This window comes from Xiphophorus couchianus, chromosome 7 (assembly GCF_001444195.1).
Source record: "Xiphophorus couchianus chromosome 7, X_couchianus-1.0, whole genome shotgun sequence".
Classification (NCBI taxonomy): domain Eukaryota; kingdom Metazoa; phylum Chordata; class Actinopteri; order Cyprinodontiformes; family Poeciliidae; genus Xiphophorus; species Xiphophorus couchianus.
Window position 1 is genome coordinate 15,372,746 of NC_040234.1, and position 23,312 is coordinate 15,396,057.

The 23,312-nt window shown below is 40.4% G+C and overlaps 1 protein-coding gene across 1 annotated transcript; it reads left to right on the forward strand.

The window, feature by feature from the left end:
- col28a2a (collagen, type XXVIII, alpha 2a) lies at positions 1 to 23,301 on the forward strand. The gene is made up of 35 exons (XM_028022384.1): positions 1 to 480; positions 2,003 to 2,577; positions 3,024 to 3,044; positions 3,138 to 3,197; positions 4,163 to 4,216; positions 6,096 to 6,140; positions 6,229 to 6,255; positions 6,341 to 6,385; positions 6,494 to 6,538; positions 6,789 to 6,842; positions 7,476 to 7,544; positions 7,645 to 7,713; positions 7,813 to 7,881; positions 9,343 to 9,411; positions 10,383 to 10,451; positions 10,567 to 10,635; positions 11,337 to 11,405; positions 11,517 to 11,588; positions 11,667 to 11,735; positions 11,812 to 11,883; positions 12,138 to 12,206; positions 12,337 to 12,405; positions 12,498 to 12,566; positions 12,647 to 12,715; positions 12,806 to 12,874; positions 17,987 to 18,055; positions 18,185 to 18,253; positions 18,339 to 18,419; positions 18,567 to 18,602; positions 18,683 to 18,719; positions 19,303 to 19,860; positions 19,947 to 20,230; positions 20,306 to 20,555; positions 21,686 to 21,877; positions 21,966 to 23,301. Exons 1-35 carry the CDS (start codon positions 345 to 347, stop codon positions 21,971 to 21,973), a joined length of 3,687 nt encoding a protein of 1,228 aa, XP_027878185.1. The 5' UTR covers positions 1 to 344; the 3' UTR covers positions 21,974 to 23,301.
- The last annotated feature ends 11 nt before the right edge of the window (positions 23,302 to 23,312 follow it).

The window sequence follows — 23,312 nt, forward strand, 5'->3', positions numbered from 1 at the left end:
CAGGAGTCTTGGCACAACTCCACAAGATCTGTCTCCTTATGAAGGAGGAGGGAGCATCTCTGGTTCTTTCACTCTCTTCTCTCAGAGTGACTGCTGCCGTTGCAGGGCACAGTCGGGTTTCGATCTGTGCTGACCCTCTGCTTCATCTCTCAAGTTCGCAATTTGACAGGAAGCAGAAGAACTGGAAAACTGAACATCTTTGAAAGACTGAGTCATTGTGAAGATTATTGTTATACTGTTTCCAGGGTGCATTTTGCTCCTTCTTACCACTATGTTTTGATGTACCTGGATTTGTAAAGCTGTCTGATTTCAGATCAGGTGTCACTTTCGCCTCGGGGGCCAGGATGCCGCCCTATTTCACATCAGTGCTGCTGGTCACATCAATCTCCAGCGTTTGGGCTCAAGACTTTACTGAGGAAAGGAAAACGTACAAGAAAACCAGAGCCAGGCCGGTAGCTGCAAGTATCCATGATGGACAGGGTGAGAAATTTGATGAAAATTAGAAAAATGTTTCAGACAGCTGCTTCAGCACAACATCAATATTATTTATCTATGTTGTAGTCCTCAAAAACACCTCAGATTTGACCTTTTATTATTTAGTATTTTTAAAATGTTTCAGCTGAACATTTAGGTCAGAATAATAGTTTCATTTTTTCATATGTTTGAATGTATGTAAAAATCTGATAAAGTTTCTATTATATGAAAGAAATTGTGCTAATTTAGAAATTCAAAGGGCTTTAATAATCTATAATTAGTCGTCAACTATTTGTTGAATAATAATTAATGTGCTACACCTTAAACGTCATGAACCTGTCTGTTTGCTCATAGAAATTATTTGTTGTAATAAGAATAGTGGAAAACAATTCAGTCACTTAAAAAAATGTAAATAATCTATTATTTTATATACTCTCTAATATGACGTATCTCCAGTTTCCACCTATCATTGATTAAGCAGCCTCTAATAACGACGTCTCCCATGGAGCTGTAAAGGCTGATTCAGTAAAACTAAAGTCCTGCCCCACCCAGTCAGACTGGACCACCACTTTCCAGTAGCATCAAATGGTTTTGTTTGCATCATATATTATGTTTATTTATTTTTATATGAAGTCATTTGACTATCTATCTATTCACCATGGATGTGAGGATAGCGTCACTTGGTAACTATCTTTAGAAGGCTTTTTCTTTGTATCCAACTAGGCTCTGAATCCACAGCTCAGTCTAGAAATCCAAAAAGATCTTGGCTGAAAACCAACAGCTAGTAAGAGGAATATCCTAGCCAAAACAAAAGCTGCCATTTCTCAAACTAAAAGAGTTCATGTGGAGTCCAATCAGTCAGTGAGGCAATCCTTTGTTGTTCTGGTGTTGAAAGCTATTTCTAAGACCTTGAGTTCAACTTTTCATTTTCTTTCTTCTGGCAGATTAAAATTAGTCCCTAAATTAAGTGTAGAACCACTTCTCTCAGGCTTCGTATAGACCAGCAAACTCTTAATATATGTTAAAATTTGTAAACTTTAGTTACTATTTTGTTTGGGGTATACTATTAAGTTGGGGTATATATTGTGTTTTATTTGTGTACTTCAGATTGTTTTATGTCTGTCTTTACTTAATTCAAGTACATCACCGGAAAATTATTAATATAATTTAGAAAATGTGAATCTTAATCATGTTAAAAGGGGTGAAATTTTCTATCTTTTATTTTTCTTAATGGAGATTGTGCAATAAAAAGGCTAAGAAACCATTCTGATGACAGTTTTATTAAAAGATTATAAAACAAATTGGTTTGTTATCCTAAAATACTTTAAAGTTGTAATCACCTTAAGGTTTTCCCATACTGGATATTTTGCAACACTATAGTAACTACACTATAGTATCTACTCTGCTGTATAACTATGCTTATCTAGACCACTGCTACATTAAGTTGTGGATTTGCCAGTCACTGTTTAGTTAATCTGCAAAAACCTTAAGTTATTACTGCAAATTTGTTTTGTTTTTTTCCTCACAGCCATCCTGGATGAAGACTGCAGCCTGGAGCTTTCCTTCTTGTTGGATAGTTCTGAGAACGCGAAAGACAATCATGAGCAGGAAAAGCGTTTTGCGATGGACATGGTGGACAGACTCCAAGGAGCGCGGCTGCCAAGCGGCCGCAGCTTGAGTTCCAGGGTGGCCTTGCTTCAGTACAGCAGTCATGTTATCAAGGAGCAAACCCTCAAAGACTGGAGGGGACCCGAAAACTTCAAGAACCGGATCAGGCCTATAGTCTACATTGGACATGGCACCTACACCACCTATGCAATCACCAATATGACAAAGGTGTACCAGGAGGAATCCAGAATTGGAAGCATCAAAGTGGTGGTGTTGCTCACAGACGGCGTTTCACACCCAAGAAACCCAGACATTTTTTCTGCCATTGCTGATGCCAAGAACCAGGGCATCAAGTTCTTTGCTCTGGGCATCACCAGGACAGCCAACGAGCCGACCAACATGGCCGAACTCCGCCTGCTGGCCAGCTCCCCGGTCTCCCGCTTCCTCCACAATCTGCAAGACGAAGACATACTGCAAACAATCTTCACTGAAGTAGTGAGTATGAGCTCTTGCCAGTCACCTGACAACACACTCAAAGGAAGAAGGTCGTATTGAGTTTAAACCAGCATCTCTCCAGAATGCACACATGGACAGGCATGTTCAGGTATTTGACAATGCTCAGGAGAAATAAATGAAAGAATGCACCAGCCAGAACAGGATTTACGCTGATCTCTACAGTTACATAAAATCTGTCTGACTTATCTGACCAAACACTTGAGATAAAGATTTCATATGCTCTGCAACTGCTTTGTATGAACAAGTAGAATTTACATCACTTTTTCCCTTTATGATTGCATGGCTTGTATAAACTTGTGCCTTCTATTTTAAAATGATCTCTTACAAATCTTTCCTTTTGGGACCAACATCCTCTACATGAGTGCAGTAAATATAACTTGCTGCTTAAAAATGCTGCATTTCACTTGATTCCCTTTTCTTTTCAGACTGGCCTAGCTGATGAAGGAGTAAGTACATTCCCAAGTTAAATTGAGAAAAAATTAGCATTTGATGCAGTGTAATTAGATTTGATTAAAATGTGTTTTGTTTTGTTTTTCAAGTGTCCCTTGGCTCAGAGATGTGCTTGTGAGAAAGGAGAAAGGGGACCCAGCGGGCCTGCGGTGAGCATTTACCCTTACAAAAGCCATATTTTTCCAAATTTTATTTTCTTTATGATACTAAACCTCAAGTTCAGTCTGATTAGATGTCACAAATGTCATAAATACTGTTTACATACTAGCTATCTACATTTATTCTGTTACATTTACTTCAGCCAGTTTAAAATAAAAAAAAGAACTTTTTGGAATAGCTTATGCTAATTACTTTTGTTTGAATTATATTATTATAAAATATTGCTACTGTTACTTAAAATTTCTGGATACTAAACCCACTGTTTGTAACTTCAATGAATGAAGAACAAGCATGTTTTAACTAAAAATGCATGAGACACAGTTTATCTTGAAGTGAGCTATCTTACACAAGCTTTGTTCATACACCAGCTTCGGTATTTTAACATTATTTTCTAACTGCTAAGCCTGTTGTGCCATTTGAGGATCATAAAGACACAGTGATCTAATTATTGGGAATGCTTATTTTCACTGTTAACTAGACTCAAATTCAGTCCCATCCCCTTGTCAAATAAACTCAGTTACGGTCAAGCTCTGAGGTTAACTGACAGCTGGGTGTCCAGGTGCCCTCACCTCGGAGAAATTCTTCAAATTCCTCCACCCAGACAATAGAGGCTCTCATAATTGCTCTTGTTAGTTTAATGACCACCCGGCAGCAATGTCTGGTTGATAGCAACAGATGCATTTGTGGGCCAGGTGCAGCTCAGACCAGAAACCGCTCAGTGTTTGGATAAGATAGCTTGTGTCTTGTAACAGTCACAGAGTGCTGTCAACAATACCTGTCTAGAGTGAGTCGAACTTCCACTTTGCAAATTTTTCTCATGACAAGCTTTAATTTATGGGTCTTATGATCAAGGCATCAGTTGCTAAAGCCATTTGAGCTCTTATCAACAAGAGAACAGAATGTCAAACACAGAAAATCGCTGAATTTTGACCCCCGATTTTGTTCCTTTCCTCAGGGTAAGAAAGGTCGCCCCGGTGATGATGGAGCTCTGGGGCAAAAAGGGCAAAAGGTGTGTTGCTTTGAGTTGGGAAATTCCCCAACTGGCATTGAAAACAAACTCATATGGAATCTGTCAAAGGGTTGTTGTTAACGAGATGTGATAATTAGAATTATACACCTGAAAAATGTACCATGGAAGAAAAATTGCTATGTATGATGTAAATCAAATATTTGTTTTACTTGCCAGTCAAAGGAAGTGTTGGGGTTGATGGATGGATGAACAGATGGATCTTAAATAAACTAAATATAATTTTTTCATGAGGTTGTGTTAAAAAGGTTATTGATAGCAAATGTTTTACTTGTATATATTTCCTGGGTTTATATTTTATTTATTATAGATCCAAATTAGTTGGCTTACATTATGCCGAGGGGGCCCAATACCAAAGCAGACCTCTACTCTCTTTTCTAAACTAAATCTTATATTGTTGTTGTTTAGCCAATTGCTTTTTAGAATTAGGCCTTTACTAATAAGCCAATGATTATATTCATCCCAAATGGAGGCAGGTGGTGGTGCAACCCACTCCAACACCTACAAGTTATCTTATCTGCCATCTGCAGATAAGATAACTGACATCAAAATAAAGCAGTGCAAAAAGCAATGTTGCACCTGTTTATTTAAATGTATTTTTTATTCTCCATTAATTTTCTATTTGTACTTGTTATTTTGAGTGGAAACATGTTCTGTTCTCTTTAAATGTTTCGCTCTGGAAGATTTTTGTTGGCGCACCACCTACAACTAATATTTCTTGTGTAAATAACTACATGAAAATGACAATGTGAAAAGGCTTTAAGGTTCAAAAAATTTAAATTATTTAATTATATGCCTGCTTTTGTCTTGATACACATAGGATTAGCTAATATATTCGAACTACTGGCAGTTTTTGATAAAAAATAAAGATCTTTTTGAACATTCGTTCATAAGCCTTTAACAGAACTTCACTTACACAACTATCCATTTAAGACACGTGCAAAACTAATTTTTCAAAGTAATTTTAAAGCTTGTTTTTTACAAGAGACAGAAAAGTATTTATAAATATATATTAGATCTCATGACTCAGAGAGTTTTTCATAACCACTTCAAAAATATGTGAACATTTAAGTTAATATGACCTAAGTTCCAACACTTCAGAGTACTGTGACACAAGTCAAAAATTAAATGATCATGGTTCAAATGTAATGCAATGAAATGTAAAACCTCAGGGTTTCTGAAACTGTGTCAAGAAACACCGTAGTAATGACTTTTTTAAATCATTGACAACATTCATCTGAAACAAATACACCACATCACTATCTGGTGTCCTTTTTTGGGTCACATGTTTATAGAACCAAGGTAGAGATGATGACTGACAATGTTTCTCAGTAGCAAAATGTTTACCAAGACAATCCAGGAGATCAAATCCAACATCGATTTGTGAGCAATTTGAAGTTTGAAACTCCTGATGTCGCCCTCTGTTGGTCATTCTAAAGAATGCAGTTTTAAGGTACTTAAAAATTGCCTCTCCTAATCTGTTGATGCAATTTAAAGTTAAGTGTTTTGTTGGGGGGTGGGGGTGGGGGTTACCATATTTTGACAAACATCTTCTGTTCTGTTAATATCTATTTTTGGATATGCTCAGTATTATATGTTATGTACATTGTCACTCAGAAATTTAGAATATAAAAGTTGAACATCACAAATGATGCATACTTGAAGGAAAAAGAAAACCTGGATGTTAAATTATGAAATGCGCATGACAGAAACACAGCTGATGGGAAATGTGCATTTCATGTCATTTTTCTGAGCTTTTCTGTTTAAAGAATGCACATTTCCAGCTCTATTTTAGTTTAAAAAATAAAATAAAATTTACAAAAAGCAGTTATTACCAAATGTAATGTCTCTTTTTCATCAGGGAGAAGCAGGATTAAGTGGAATACCTGGGCGAGAAGGAACTGAGGTAAATGCTGTAACTCATGAACAAAACGGATTATTTTTCTGATACTCAACATCCTGTCATTACAATCAATAATTATTTTTATCTGTAGGGTAAGCCTGGTTACAAAGGAGATAAGGTATTGAGATTAATCCAAAAAGTTAGAGAAGTTGTTTCCATATATGCATATACATACATGTTTAATATTTGTAATTTCTGCACAGGGTGAGAGGGGTGAGTGCGGTACTCCAGGAATCAAAGGAGACAGGGTATGAGATTGTTGTTGATACTTGCTGAATCTACAGTTTGCTGGTTGTTTTTCTTCACTCCTTACACTTTGATTTAATTAACTCTTTTTTCTGTATGATGTGCTTCAGGGCCCAGAAGGTTCAATTGGAACAAGAGGGCCAAGAGGTACGCAGGTGTGTAATACGTCATACGACACTAATATTTTTTTCCATGTTCTTTACTTCTTATATTTGTTGTTGAAAAAGTATGATAATAAAATGTGTACGGTATATATTTATCACTTTGAACTATTAAAATGAAATATTATGAACAAAAATGAATTACTCACTGGATTTCTATTTGGTATTAGTAATGGAAAAAAATCACATGTGAAATTAAAACACTTTGATGATTCTATAAATTTCTGTTTGATTTTCTGCCCAGGGGTTACCAGGACCACATGGAGACGTTGGACCAGAAGGGCCTCAGGGAAAGCAGGTTAGTCTCTTATTTGACTAATTTTACTCTGCTCATCCCACATATATGTTGCAACCTCTGCTCTGCATTTCCTTTTATGATATGTTTGAACAAGAGTTTTGGATAATACTTTGGTATTAACCCCAAAGCAAAACACTTGTAAGCCCTCCTTACCTCCACCATGACTGACTACTACAATCATCATAATGAATGCTGGATCTCTGAGGGCCTGTTTCCTCAAACTAAATACAGAGCAAAAAAAAAGGCCTGGCTTACATTTATGGCCATGGATGGAAGGTCTGTGTGGCCTGTCTGGCCATGGAAATATCTGGATTAGGATTAGGATTAACTGGAGTCTAAATGAGTATAAATAATCCTCCACTTCTATGTATTTACCACCTGTAAAACATGTGTCAACATTTTAGTCATTCATAAATTAGTGCTTGCATTTTGTGTTTCTAAATTGGAGAACTTCTAAGATGGTGCAAATCTCTTATTAGCAGTCAGCTACTGACTGATACGTTTTTTTCTAAACGAAAACAGCCTTACTGTTATCGACTCCAGTCAACAGGTTAACTGATTATTTTTTATTAGCATTAAGACTCAAAAAATATTTTTAAAACTTGTTAAACTGTTTTGTTTTTTTAATTGCAGGGAGAACGAGGCCTATCGGGTCCTCCTGGAATACAAGGAGAAACTGGTATTGGACTTCCTGGTCCAAAAGTAAGTCATCATATATAGTCTATATAAAAACAAATTGGCAAATATTTGTGATCAATTATTGTCATTGAGAGTCACTTAATACGTTTTTATTAATCCGCAGGGTGACATGGGGTTCCAGGGCCGACCAGGTCCTCCTGGTCCTCATGGTTTGGGAGAGCCTGGTCCTCCTGTAAGTTACAACGCACAATTTGCGACTCTGCTTTAGACTAATATTGTTCCTTTTCTTGTTACTGTGTGGGTGACATGTTCATTTTTACTTTCTTTATAGGGACCCCAAGGACAGCAAGGCGTGCAAGGGGAAAAAGGACCCCAAGGAGTAGGACTTCCTGGGCCAAAGGTTATTTTTAAGTGCTGCATATTAGATAGAAAACTAGTCAAAATAGTTGTTGACAGAAGAATCCAGTGACTTTCACATTCTGTATTGACAAAAAAATGTTTTCAGTCGAGGTCAGCTAACTAAGGCACAAAGAGAAACTGTTATCAACCACTAAAGTAAACTCTAGACTGAAAATTATATAGGAAATAAAGGTATTAAAAAGCCAAGTGCGAAAGATGGAATTTAACTGACAGGCAATTTGGTTGTATCTTGGCAGAGCCATTCTCCAATCTGTCAAGTTTAGCCCCTGTTCCAGGTCACTGACTCACAACTCAAATGTTGACTCTCTTGGTAATGTTTCTGTTTTTAAGAGCTTGGATCAAAGCAAGCCACTGCATGCTGCCTCCTGAAACACAAAGAAGACAATCCATTCAACATTTAGAAATGCACAGCTGGTAGCAAAGCCCTTACTGTCCTTCAACTTTAAAAAGAAAAAACCTAAGTGGTAGTATTGTTTGTAGTACTTTCAGTAACATGGCTGTATTACAAGGTAACTTTTGGAAAGTTTCAGGGAACTTTGATGGAACATTTATGAAAATTTAGCAGGAACTTTCATAAAACTTTTGAAGAACATCTGCAGAACACAAGTTACAAGTTCAGCCGAAGTTCCATGAAAGTGTCTTTCATAATTGAATCCAGTTCCTGAAGGTACCCAGCAAGTTCCACCAAAGTTTCATTATAACGCCTGGTCTGTTCCAGAAACCTCCATGTAAGCTAGATGAATGTACCTGCTAGGTTTGTGGCAATTTCAATAAGGTTCTGTCAAGTTTTCAGAATGTACATTTTTAGTTCTGGAAAACATCTGGTAAGCGTCATAAAAATCATTTGTAAGTTCCAAGACAGAATCTGATAATTCCCTGAAAGTTCATTGAAAGTTGCATTGAAGGTTCCACAAAATACCTGGTAATGTCAGAGAAAGGAACTGAGATGATTTAGATAGTTTCTGCAAATTACGGGAAGTATTGTGCATTGTTATAAAATAATGCTTTCATCTTACTGTTGCGGTTTGTGGGTTAATTAACAGTAGTATATGTATGTGATTGTTGAACATTTTCCATTAAGAAATTTAAAAATTTTATTTAATTGTAAGTAATCAAATGTTCCCACAATGTGTGTGTGTAGATTTTAAACATATTGCCTAGGTTGGATTGGATATTAGTAAATCTAGGCTCACAACAGGCTTCTGTTACAAGACCCACTAGGACTTAGCTAGGCCTCAAAATTGCTTTAAGGAAATTTGTTTTCCTTAAAACAGATTTTTACCCAGACTGGTCCTGAATCAGAAAGCATTGTAGGCAATTAACATGGAGTCATTAAGTTACCCCACCGGGACAGACTTTTAGTCCATTTGCTTCCACATGGCCATATTTGTAAATGCTGTGATGTAAATTGATGGGATTCACCTGGTTTATTTTTCCGCAGGGGGAGCGAGGGCTCTCAGGACCAAGGGGGCCGAGGGGCCAGCAGGGTGTAAGCATCAAAGGAGAAAAGGTGGGTTGTAAATGCATTTAATGAGCGGCGTTAACTGTAACAGTACATTCTCTGAAAATTAAGGGGAATCCCAAAAGATCCCCCAGGCTACAGGATATTCTACTATAACATTAAAGCAAGGCTGGGTGGTTGTTTACCACCTTTAACATCTGGTTGCTGTGGGAAAGTTGCAGCAAGTACAACTTGTTGCAAACTGCACTGTAAGACTTAGTAATTTTAAACAACTACAGTAATTCACATGAAAGAACGTTTGTCATTAAAGTTAGTCACATTTTAAATGTACAATACATTTGAAAAAATATTATAATTGTATTTTTCTGTGCTTGGCAACCTTTCTGACTTATTATTATGCAATAAAGCAAATGTTTCTGTTCTGATCCAGATCCACCATGCTTTGTTCTTACATAGATAACCTTTTCAGTAAACCATGTTAAGAGTGATAGTCTTGGCATAAGTCGCTCACTTTTAGACAGAACCTCAGAATGATGAAGCTGATTAAACACACCTGAATACAGTTTGTCAGAGGCTAAACATTTCATTCTGAAATATTTAGAATGTTCATTATGTTAAAAAAGAAAGAGCTCTAGCAAAGTTGATTTTTGAGAGTGGAAAAGTGTCTTATTTTAAAATGAAAACTGTCTAGGAGGCCTGCTCTGAATGCCGTAGTCCAACCTTTGAATTTCAGTAATGATGGGCCTTTTGTCAGTCTTCTTCTTTGTACTGTGGTAATAAGTTCCCGCTGAGAAGTGTGGACTGGTCATGGCTTACTGTACATATTGCAAACATGGAAGCAAAAACAATGTAAACAAAATCCAAAACCATAAACTTTGCAGAGGAGAACCTTCAGTTTTCAGATGCTCCGAGGCAGGACATCCCATGGTGTATACACCATAGGACAGAAATGTGCATAAATACCAGTAAATCATCCACCGTTGATAAGGATTGTCTTAACCATGGTGCTTTACCTCCAGGGTGAACTGGGACCTCCAGGTTTTCCCGGGTCAGCTGGAGAGACAGGGGTGGGCATTCAGGGAGAAAAGGTAAGCTAAAATCAAGTTGATTAAATGTTGCTAAGGCTACCTTATAACTAAAAGAAACACACCCATTGTAGCAAATGATGTTTTAAGTAAGAGTTCAATCAATCTTATTATGCAGGGAGTCGAGGGACCAAGGGGCCCACCAGGAGTCAGAGGAGTTCCAGGAGAAGGATTATCTGGACCTAAGGTTTGTTCAAAGAGAAACTGGCTTTGTGCAACAAAAAAGGAAAGAGTTGGAAAAAAAAAAGTTAGAAAAAAATCCATATTGTGCTGTCAGTATTTTGTTTGCTTCTGTTATGTAACGCTAAACAGCAAAAACATATCACAGATATATAATATTTATAATGTAAATAAATAAAATACGGCACACGTTGTGAATCTTCCCAGCAGTGGCCAATCTAGAAAAATTAGTCAAAGAGCACATCTACAGCAGTTTAGCTAAATTTATCACAAAATTAGACCATAATTATTTTTAACTGCCCTACAGCTCGCTGGCAATGCAGCAGAGAATATATTACAGACAGCAGCAGTTATTATGAGTTGAATTTAAGCAGGGACATCCCATATCAGCCATTTTATATTGCACTGATTAGGACATTCTTGATTTTGATTCCTAAACTAAATCAACTAATACGTATTGTTAAAACTAGAAAAATGTTGCCACCACATGGATAAACTGTACCCCACTCTACACATTGAGCTTTTAAGAGAGTGTCTACTCTATTAAATGGTGGTGCAAACCTCTGATTGATCCCATATACATAAAAATAAGAACCCTTATGTGGCTTTTTAAAAATATGATGTTTGTGTGACCCCATTTCTAATACCGCCCTGGGTCACTAGCCATATGGCCTATAACAATGTGTATTAATAACATTTTCCTTTCAGGGGGACCAAGGCTTACCAGGAGAGCAGGGAGCTCCTGGAGAAAGAGGCATCGGTGAACCTGGTCCAAAGGTATTTAAATCACTTCTCGTAACGAAAGTTTTCATCACCATGAAAAGTCTGCAAATATTTTCCAACACATTTGGAAAATAAAATCTGAAACGTATCTGACTGAAATCGTAGGGAGAACCTGGAGCCCCAGGACCAGGAGGTCTGCCTGGTCTTCCAGGAGAAGATGGAGCTCCAGGACAGAAGGTAAAGCATGTTGCGCAGTGGGTGACCATACATTGTTTTTGGCCACTATTAAAAGAGCTCATTGTTCACTCACTTAAGGGGGAACCTGGCTTATCTGGCTCAAGAGGTCCCGAGGGAGCTCAAGGCATTGGCATTCAAGGGGAGAAGGTATGTTTCATTATTAATTCTTGTGTAGGATTAAAAATGATTTCACTTCGATTATGCCTGGTGTTCTCTGTTTAAGGGTGACCAGGGTCTGAGAGGGATTCGGGGACTACATGGTCCTCCTGGGATTCCAGGACCTTCTGGACCAAAAGTGAGAGACCTAAAGCAAGACTACAAATAGATTGATGTTGTTGTTGGATTGAAACATTTGACAACCTTGAATCTCCAGCCCTTCCCTCTGCTTGTCATCCCTTCTAAATATCATGAATTTGCAGTTGGTGAAGATTTATGTCATACTAAAAAAGCGGAGCCAAAAATGTAGTTTTTAATGATATTGGCAGGACAAATGTTTCTTTACACATGCATAATTCAATCAGAGTTGTCTTGCCAATTCTCTTCTTTCAGGGTGAACGTGGAATTCCAGGTCCGCAGGGCATATCAGGGCAGCCGGGACGATCCATATCAGGTTCAAAGGTAGAATAGGAATCTGAACATGGATTTTGGCAGCAAAGAACTAAACTGTCAAATAAAACCTGATGGCAGAGATGGAATGAAAAGGCTGGTTTAAGTAATCAGTTTGGCATTTGTGTTTCATCGTGTTCAGGGTGAAGTTGGTCCTGCTGGTCCTCCTGGTCCTATTGGGGAAACGGGTCTGGGTCTACCTGGTCCCAAGGTAAATGCCATCACTTAATATATGACGTGTTTTTTCACAGAGCTGTCTACAAAATGACGTCAATTTTCATCAGTGATTTTTTCTGTTATCAGGGGGATCGAGGTCTTACAGGTGTAATGGGTCCAGTTGGGCCAAAGGGTGAAGGCATCCCAGGCCCTGTGGTATTGTCATTTACCAAAACATAAAACTGTGCAGTGTCTGCAAAAAGAACTTTTAGAAAATGCCTCTGTTGTGTGTCCAGGGTCCTCCAGGCGTGCCAGGGTTACCAGGTGAGCCTGGACCGGAGGGAGTGGGAATTCCCGGCCCAAAGGTTTGTCACCATGACGTGTTGTGATCTGAACAGTTCCTCCCCTGATTTGTGTTCCTGCTGTCCATATGGGAATCCTCATCTCTGTTTCAGGGTGACGTTGGCTTTAGAGGCCTACCAGGTTTGCCCGGCCCACCAGGCGAGGGCTTACTGGGACCACCAGTAAGGAAGATCTCATTCTTTACAGTTGCATGAACAACTCTAACTCAAAAATAGCTTCACAAAGTAGAAAATTAACAAAAGGAGCTTGTTACCTTTACTTTGACTTTTATTTCAATGCAGACATTGTCAAATTTAACTTTGAATAAGAGGGATGATATAGTTAATCCTCTGTGAGATTATAAAACAAATATTTTCTGCTTATGTGGATAAGAATGTTTTATGGGATTTATTGCAAAGTGTAGTCATTTCAAAGTCTTGCAGAAGGAAAAGAAGAAATACACAACACTTTCTCAGGTGGATTGCTCAGACAACATACGTTCCTCTTATCACTGGAAAGTATGATAAGTGATAAGTATGATTGTGACTCATTCCTAAAACTACATGAGAATACATATCAGAACTGGGTTTGGAGTAGCTATAGAAAGGTTATCTCCAACCTCTGACCTCAAATCTATTTGAAAATCTTTCTTAGTGCTTAAATGACAGGTCAATGCTAGGAAGCCAGTGCATTTAAATGCATTCTGCCAAAAGGAATATTTAAATATTTAGTCAAAATTATACCAGGACATACGACAGTGTGCAGCTTCTCCACACCAACTGTGTTCAACCTTTTTGTGACATAGGCTAAAATTCTTAACTTATTAAAGTAACTTACTGGTCACAAATTGAAATTCTATTTTCAAAGCAAAAAATATATTTTACTGTCACCTTGAATAAAAGCTGCTGCATGTTTGAGGTCTCAACTTCTAAAAAGTTTAAATAAAATAAAGAAAAACTTGATTAAGAAAACAAATACAGTACAGACCAAAAGTTTGGACACAACTGTGTGTCCAAACGTTTGGTCTGTACTCAATACAGACCAAAAGTTTGGACACACCTTCTCATTGAATTCCATCCATCCATCCATCCATCTTCTTCCGCTTATCCAAGGTCGGGTCACGGGGGTAGCAGCTTCAGAAGGGAGGCCCAGACTTCCCTCTCCCCGGCCACTTCTTCCAGCTCTTCCGGGGGAATCCCGAGGCGTTCCCAGGCCAGCCGAGAGACACAGTCTCTCCAGCGTGTCCTGGGTCTTCCCCGGGGCCTCCTCCCGGTGGGACGTGCCCGGAACACCTCATCAGGGAGGCGTCCAGGAGGCATCCTGACCAGATGCCCAAGCCACCTCAACTGGCTCCTCTCGATGTGAAGGAGCAGCGGCTCTACTCTGAGTCCCTCCCGGATGACTGAGCTTCTCACCCTATCTCTAAGGGAGAGCCCAGCCACCCTACGGAGAAAACCCATTTTGGCCGCTTGTATCCGCGATCTCGTTCTTTCGGTCATGACCCAAAGCTCATGACCATAGATGAGGGTGGGAACGTAGATCGACCGGTAAATCGAGAGCTTCGCTTTTTGGCTCAGCTCTCTCTTCACCACGACGGACCGGTACAGCGCCCGCTTGACAGCAGACGCTGCGCCAATCTGCCTGTCGATCTCCCGCTCCCTTCTTCCCCCATTCGTGAACAAGATCCCGAGATACTTAAACTCCTCCACTTGGGGCAGGACACACCCCCTGACCCGGAGAAGGCACTCTACCCTTTTCCGGCTCAAGACCATGGCCTCGGATTTGGAGGCACTGATCCCCATCCCGGCCGCTTCACACTCGGCTGCGAACCGCTCCAGCGAGAGCTGCAGATCACGATCCGATGAAGCCAAAAGGACCACATCGTCTGCGAAAAGCAGAGATGAGATCCTAAGGCCACCAAATCGGATCCCCTCAACACCTTGGCTGCGCCTAGAAATTCTGTCCATAAAAGTGATGAACAGAATCGGTGACAAAGGGCAGCCCTGGCGGAGTCCAACTCTCACCGGAAACGAGCCCGACTTACTGCCGGCAATGCGGACCAGACTCTGACACCGGTCATACAGGGACCTGACAGCCCGTATCAAAGGGCCCGGTACCCCATACTCCCGGAGAACCCCCCACAGGGCTCCCCGAGGGACACGGTCGCCTTCTCCAAGTCCACAAAACACATGTAGACTGGTTGGGCGAACTCCCATGCACCCTCCAGGACCCTGCCGAGGGTGTAGAGCTGGTCCAGTGTTCCACGACCAGGACGAAAACCACACTGCTCTTCCTGAATCCGATGTTCGACTATCCGACGGACCCTCCTCTCCAGGACCCCTGAATAGACCTTGCCAGGGAGGCTTAAGAGTGTGACCCCTCTATAATTGGAGCACACCCTCCGGTCCCCCTTTTTGAACAGGGGGACCACCACCCCAGTCTGCCAATCCAGGGGAACTGCCCCCGATGTCCATGCGATATTGCAGAGTCGCGTCAACCAACACAACCCTACAACATCCAGAGCCTTAAGGAACTCCGGGCGGATCTCATCCACCCCCGGGGCCTTGCCACCGAGGAGCTTTTTAACCACCTCGGCGACCTCGCCCCCAGAGATTGGAGAGCCCAACCCAGAGTCCCCAGGCTCCGCTTCCTCAGTGGAAGGCATGTTGGTGGGATTGAGGAGGTCTTCGAAGTACTCTGCCCACCGACCCACAACGTCCCGAGTAGAGGTCAGCAGCACACCATCCCCACTATAAACAGTGTTTGTGCTGCACCGCTTCCCCCCCCTGAGACGCTGGATGGTGGACCAGAATCGCCTCGAAGCCGTGCGGAAGTCTTTCTCCATGGCCTCTCCAAACTCCTCCCACGCCCGAGTTTTTGCCTCAGCAACCGCCCGAGCCGCATGCCGCTTCGCCCGCCGGTACCCATCAGCTGCTTCCGGAGTCCCACAGGCCAAAAAGGCCCGATAGGACTCCTTCTTCAGCCTGACGGCATCCCTCACCAAAGGTGTCCACCAACGGGTTCGAGGGTTGCCGCCGCGACAGGCACCGACAACCTTGCGGCCACAGCTCCGATCGGCCGCCTCGACAATGGAGGCACGAAACACGGTCCACTCAGACTCCATGTACCCCACCTCCCCCGGGACGTGTTCGAAGTTTTGCCGGAGATGGGAGTTAAAGCTCCGTCTCACAGGGGATTCCACCAGACGTTCCCAGCAGACCCTCACAACACGTTTGGGCCTGCCAGGTCTGACCGGCTTTCGCCCCCACCACCGGAGCCAACTCACCACCAGGTAGTGGTCAGTGGACAGCTCCGCACCTCTCTTCACCCGAGTGTCCAAGACATACGGCCGCAGATCCGATGAAACGATGACAAAGTCGATCATCGAACTGCGGCCTAGGGTGTCCTGGTGCCAAGTGCACATATGGACACCCTTATGCTTGAACATGGTGTTCGTTATGGACAATCCATGGCGAGCACAGAAGTCCAGCAACAGAACACCGCTCGAGTTCAGGTCGGGCGGGCCGTTCCTCCCAACCACGCCCCTCCAGGTCTCACTGTCGTTGCCCACGTGAGCGTTGAAGTCCCCCAGCAGAACAAGGGAGTCCCCAGGAGGAGCACTCTCCAGTACCCCCTCTAAGGACTCCAAAAAGGGTGGGTAATCTGAACTGTCGTTCGGCCCGTAAGCACAAACGACAGTCAGAACCCGTCCCCCCACCCGTAGGCGGAGGGATGCTACCCTCTCGTTCACCGGGGTGAACCCCAACGTACAGGCGCCGAGATGGGGAGCAACAAGTATGCCCACTCCTGCCCGACGTCTCTCTCCCTGGGCAACTCCAGAGTGGAAGTATGTCCAGCCCCTCTCAAGGAGACTGGTTCCAGAACCAGAGCCATGCGTCGAGGTGAGACCGACTATTTCTAGCCGGAACCTCTCGACCTCACGCACTAGCTCCGGCTCCTTCCCCACCAGAGAGGTGACATTCCACGTCCCAAGAGCCAGTTTCTGCAACCGAGGATCGGACCGCCAGGGTCCCCTCCCTAGGCCGCCACCCATCACACAGTGCACCCGACCCCTTTGGCCCCTCCCACGGGTGGTGGGCCCATGGGAGGGGGGGCCCATGTTTCCTCTTCGGGCTGAGCCCGGCCGGGCTCCATGGGTAAAAGCCCGGCCACCAGACACTCGCCATCGTGCCCCCCCTCCAGGCCTGGCTCCAGAGTGGGGCCCCGGTGACCCGCGTCCGGGCGAGGGAACACCAAGTCCAGTGTTTTTACTCATCATTGGGGTCTTCGGGCTGCACTTTGTCTGGTCCCTCACCTAGGACCTGTCTGCCTTGGGTGACCCTACCAGGGGCATGAAGCCCCAGACAGCATAGCTCCTAGGATCATTGGGGCACTCAAACCCCTCCACCACGATAAGGTGGCAGCCCATGGAGGAATTCAATGACCAAAAGTTTGGACACACCTTCTCATTGAATTCAATGCTTTTATTGAATTCAATGAGAAGGTGTGTCCAAACTTTTGGTCTGTACTGTACGTTCTGTTGTTAACATTTTAAAATTAAAATTTCTCTATGTAAATCTCACTATAAAAATTAATTAAAAAGACTCCATTTGCATAAGCGTTCTGTACTTTTGGTTCAAATTTGGACCATTTTCAAACTGCTTTCTTAGCCACTAAAGTATTATCAGGGCTGCACTTTGAACTATATACACATTGCTGATATATTCAAATATTATTTGGGGTATATGTTTAAATTTACCCCAATTTTAATAAATTTTACATAATTTTAACCCTGTGTGGATTAACTAACAACATTTATTTCAAGCATGTTCTCTTGGTTCTTAATTTTAAATAATGTAAGGTGTATTTTAAAAGATCAGTTCACCTTAAAAAACAATCGCAGGAACAAAAGGAAAATTATATTTCTTGAATATTTAGAAAAAACATCTAAAACCATCACCAGCCAGTCTCTTCAATACCAGAATATCTTTTGTATTTTTTATCAACGTATTTCACATTTTTTATTAGTTTTTTTTACAAACATGAAATGGAGAAATTGATGCATTTTGTCAGAGTTAAGTTATGTTAGCAAAACATTCATACAGCCATTCTTAGTTTATGATTAAGTAAAAGTCGATAAGACAAAACATTTGTTTATACGTACATTTTCAAATGTGGGGTAGTTTTTAGAATTGCCTTACATTTCTGAATCTTTGTTCAAATAAATGCAGTTCTTGTATACGGTATCTAAATGTTTTTCAGGATTCATAAATTTGATATTTTCTTAATATTAGGGTAATATTGGGAGGCCAGGACCAATTGGTCCAGCTGGACCTCCAGGAGAAGGTATTCAAGGCCCGAAGGTAAATTAATTATTTAATTTAATGTAACTCAATATGAATGGTATTCCATAATATCACCAATTTTATTATAGGGTGTTGTAAGTTTGGAGGACTGTTATTAAATTAAGTTAATTTAAAATCTAATCTCAGGGAGAGCCAGGATCTCAAGGCATGACTGGACCCAGAGGGCCCCAAGGAGAGGGATATTCTGGACCTAAAGTAATTAATTACCATTGCTATTTAAACAGATCATCAATATCCAATTTATTTGCCTATACTGAAAATGTGTTCTTCTTTGGGTCAGGGGGACCGCGGGTCACAGGGAGAGAGGGGAATGAAAGGCACAAAAGGAGACATGGGTGATCCTGGAGTCCCTGGAGAAATGGTAAAATATGTGAAAAAAGTAACTGTATGAAATGTGTGTATACAGGCATTCATCCAACTCGAGTCATAGGTGGAAATAGAACTGTTTATCCTAGCAGTGTAAGATCAACACAGTGATTGTTTTTAACCTTATGTTTTCGAATAACAGGGGAGAGGAGGGACCAAGGGTGAACCAGGCCTTACGGTAAGTTAACTAAATCAGCCAAATGCTTTTATTTTCAACTAAAAACCTGTTCATTTCTTAAAGTTTGTTTCCTTTTACAGAGAGAAGACGTTATAAGGATGATCAAAGAAATATGTGGTAAGAAGGACACCCAAATGTCATTTTCATGTGCCCTGTAAATACAGCAATGATGAAAGAAAGTACACCCTCTCATTTCTAAGCTTTTAAAATGCAAATGACCTGCCCAAAAACAGGAGTTATATATACAAAACCGCACACCTCAGATTCTACTCGGTATTGATTCCCAATATTGGGACCTAAAACCCAAAGTTTTAGGTCTTTACTTATTGAGGACCAGTAAATGCAGCAGGACACTTCATGTGTGTGGAGTAAACACACACATCAAGTAAAACCACTGGAAATGCATAAAAGAAAATATGTTGCAGAAAATTAAGACAAGCACACACAAATACAAATGACAAAATCCAGTCTAGACAAAATGAAACAAACTGCTTCTCTGTTGCTGCCGTTTGAGAAGGGATCTGGCTGTTGTTTTGCTATCATGTGAAAACCTTTGGCTCTTGCAGGTTTGTGCTTAGAGAATTATTTGTTGCACATCAGCAGTGATAGGCTTATTGAAATCATATTTCCACTCAGCACAAAGACAAGCATTCAAGTTTAATTGTGTTTTTAATGGAATTTTCTTCTTTCCGCATTTCAGGATGTGGCATCAAGTGCAAAGAAAGACCGATGGAGCTTGTGTTTGTCATCGACAGCTCAGAGAGTGTTGGTCCTGAGAACTTTGAGATCATCAAAGACTTTGTCACTCAGTTGGTGGACAGAACCACTGTTGGACGCAATTCCACCAGGATCGGACTGATTCTCTACAGTCTGGATGTCCTTTTAGAGTTCAACCTGGCTCGTTATTTGACCAAGGAGGACGTAAAGGAAGCAATCCGAAAAATGCCTTACATGGGTGAGGGCACCTACACAGGGACTGCTATCAGGAAGGCGACCCAGGAGGCTTTCTTCAACACTCGGTTTGGAGTCCAAAAAGTAGCCATTGTCATTACTGACGGTCAGACAGACAAGCGAGATCCTGTCAAACTTGATTTAGCAGTGCGAGAGGCTCATGCAGCAAACATTGAGATGTATGCTTTGGGAATAGTTAATTCTTCTGATCCCACACAGGGTGAGTTCCTACGAGAACTTAACCTCATTGCCTCTGACCCAGACTCTGAACACATGTACCTGATTGATGACTACAATACTCTGCCAGGTGATGATTTGTGTCAAGTATTAATATTTTTTGACCTGCAGTTTGTGCAAACAGTCCAAATTGACACATTTCTTGTCTCTTCTCAGCACTGGAATCTAAACTCGTCAGCAAGTTCTGTGAAGATGAAAATGGCGCTCTTATTTACAATCACATACCAAATGGGGCATGGAACAGCAACAATGGACTAGGTCTTCATAGAATCAATGGAGGGAATGTCAACGGATATAATGGGTTTGACAATAACGGTTATGGAAACAATGGACATGGGAACAGGTATGAAAAGGAAGTTAAAAATCAGAAAGGAACCTACAACAGAGGTCGTGGTAACACTTTTACGCTGCCCATCAGTGCTGATCCCCGCCCTCTACAGGTACCAGTCCTCTGAATTTTTTACTCACAAAATATTTCTACAAGAAACATATTTTATAGTATCATTTGATTTTAGGTAGTGGAAGACGATGATGGGGAAGATTTAGACCTGAGGGCTCGTGTGCAGACTGGTAGCAGCACATCTGTAGTCAATGTCGTTAAAGCCACAATGTCATCACCTGTAAGAGAAAGTTCTGCATCCAAGGAGGAAGTTTTATCATCATCAGCAGAACCAGTATCCTCATTACCTTCGTCAATGCCAGCGTCTAACGCGTCTCCAGATTCTAAGCAGAAGGAGCTTGTAGTGAGTCCAGACTTACCTAAAGGTGAGTTCTGCACTTCTTCTCAAAAAGCTCATTCCAAGAAAAGCACATGTTGCTTTATTCTTTGTTTTTGTTGTGCGTTTTAGTTTCTTCCTGCATGGTGAAGATTTGGAGGATTACTTATTCATAAACAGAGAAACACTCTAATAATTTGAGAGAAAATTGACATCAGGTGTCCTCTAAACCACAATGTTGAAACCGTCATATCACTCTTAGAGTTAAAGTCATTATTGATTATGCTATGCTAAAGCCTTTACCTGCACACTACTGCATCTGTGCCTACCATCGAAGAGATCACATGTTCCAGCGTCAACTACACTTCTGTAGCCCTGATCTCCAGCTTAGCCAAGTTGCCACAGAATGTTTTGTTTTGGAATTATACTTCTGTGGAATAACCTTAACAATTTAGGAATAAAAACTGTGTAAACAGCTATGCTAATATTATAATTCAATTGAATTCAGTTAATTATAAATAGCATAATATTCACACCATGTCATCCCGAAGGTACTGAACAAAATAAGTCATTTCAGTCTAATTACAAATACATTCCAATTGAACCTAGTTATCAAGTAGTGTAGTTAAACTCATTCAAATTGGTTAAAAAAAAGTTTTCTATCTGAGGATTACACTGAGTGATTGACTTGCAGCAAACCCTTCGACTGAGCAAGGCTGTAGCGACAGTGAAAAACTCCCCTTTAACAAGAAGAAATCTCCAGCATAACCCAGATCAGTACGAACAGCTATCTGCCACGACTCAGTGGGGGATTGAGAGGACAGAGCAGAATGCACAAACAACAAACAAAAGATCTGATGAAGGACTACTCTTTATGTTGACGAAAAGTACAAAGTTAGTAACAGAAGAAGGAGAAAGCATTCTTCTGTCAATAAGTTCTCAATTGACTTATTGAGAACATTAAATTTCTGAATTTGACATAAAATATAAGAATTGACCCTGGGAAAGACAATCATTTGTTAATGTTTTAGGAGTTTGAGATTTTCCTTTGTTATAGTTAATAACCATAATTCCTACTTTTAAGAATCTTTTTTAGTAAAATTTCATGTGGCAACAAAATATCTGTTGGTTCAGTTTTGGTGGGCACATTTTTTGAAAACTTACCCATTTCTTTTTCAGAAATCCCTGCTCTTGATCATCGCTGCAATCTCATTTTGGACCAAGGAACCTGCAGAAACTACTTAATCCGCTGGTATTATGACAAACAGGCCAACGCCTGTGCACAGTTCTGGTACGGAGGCTGCGGTGGGAATGAAAACCGCTATGAAACTGAAGATGAATGCAAGAACACTTGTGTTCTTTTAAGAACAGGTGAGCTCTGTCGGTGATTTCAAATCAAACAGGCATGTTCTGCTTTTTACTTCTTTTGTCCAAAACCAAATATTTGTTTCTGTTTCAGTCGGATAAGAAGACAATTTGGAAAGACGTTGTGATTATTCTGGAGTCTCAACATTTCTAGTTTACTCACTTGTATTCACCAGTTTTCTTGCACTTTTCAAGCACTTCTGTCCTCAGATACACAAGTATATGTTGTTCAGTATTAAATATATTTCAGAAATTATTAGTATGAAAATATATCCACTAGCCTGCTTGAAAAACTAACCAACTTCTTTACCTCAGGACTGAATGTGTTGTCGTGATATTTTAGAAAACAGTTTTTATTTTATTTGTTTTTTTTTTAGGGTTTAGACATCATGAATTCAAAGAGACAACCACAGAAAATGCAGTCAGACATCTTTCCATGCCATCTGTTTAGTTACATATCTCCAACGAGACAGTCATGTTGAGATATTTGCTCTAATATATTTTTTATGACATGTTTGGGCTTCTTAACTTTTTTCTTAATAGTATGTTTTTGGGGTTATTAAAGGCAGCTGTGATTATCAAATGCTGCTCTAAATGGTCTGCTGCAAATTTCAGGAAAATGAAGATAGAAGCAGGTTTGTTTGTGTGTATATATATATATATATATATATATATATATATACTGTGGTATTTCTGAACAAATTTATTTTAGGAGGTTTTTAAAACTAATAAAATGGAAATTATGGTTTCCGTATTTTTTGTTCATCTTTTTATAAATATCAAAGGTAATTAAAGTCATCATCATGTGACTTTGTTTTCTGCTTTTTAAATCAGAAGACATATCTCTGTAATGTATTAAATGGTTTTGTAAATCTGACATTTTTTTCAAGGCTCTGTTATGTACTTTGCACCTTTGCATCATACTTAAATGTCTGTAAATGTTATAGAAAGATATCCAAAACACTTTTGAGATCTATGAAAACACCATCTGAGCTTTAAAATAAGATTTCAATATAAAACTGTTTTTCCTTTGTTGACTTTTTTTTCTAAATTAAGCAGTCATTTATGCACACAATATTAAGGACAACATGGAGACCAAAAGTAACTGAGCTAGTAGCAAATCAATGGTTGACACCATATGGAGGCTTTTCTACAACAGCACACAATCTGTTTATATGCAGTCTTAATGCACTTTAGTTTTCTCCACATCCCATATAGGGACGTCAGAATCTGATAAAATCACATAGCTTCCTATAGACACATTGAGAATTTCAGACTGCTTTTGTTTTTTATTGTTTTATAGTCTAGTTAATATTCTCCCCATTATTTTTGTGGCAAAGAGAGAAACAAATTATTTACAATAAAAAAGGATTATGATTGTAATGTCTTCACTCCTGTCATTTGTGCAGCAATAAAATGTATGAAAATCCTTTTAACTCAA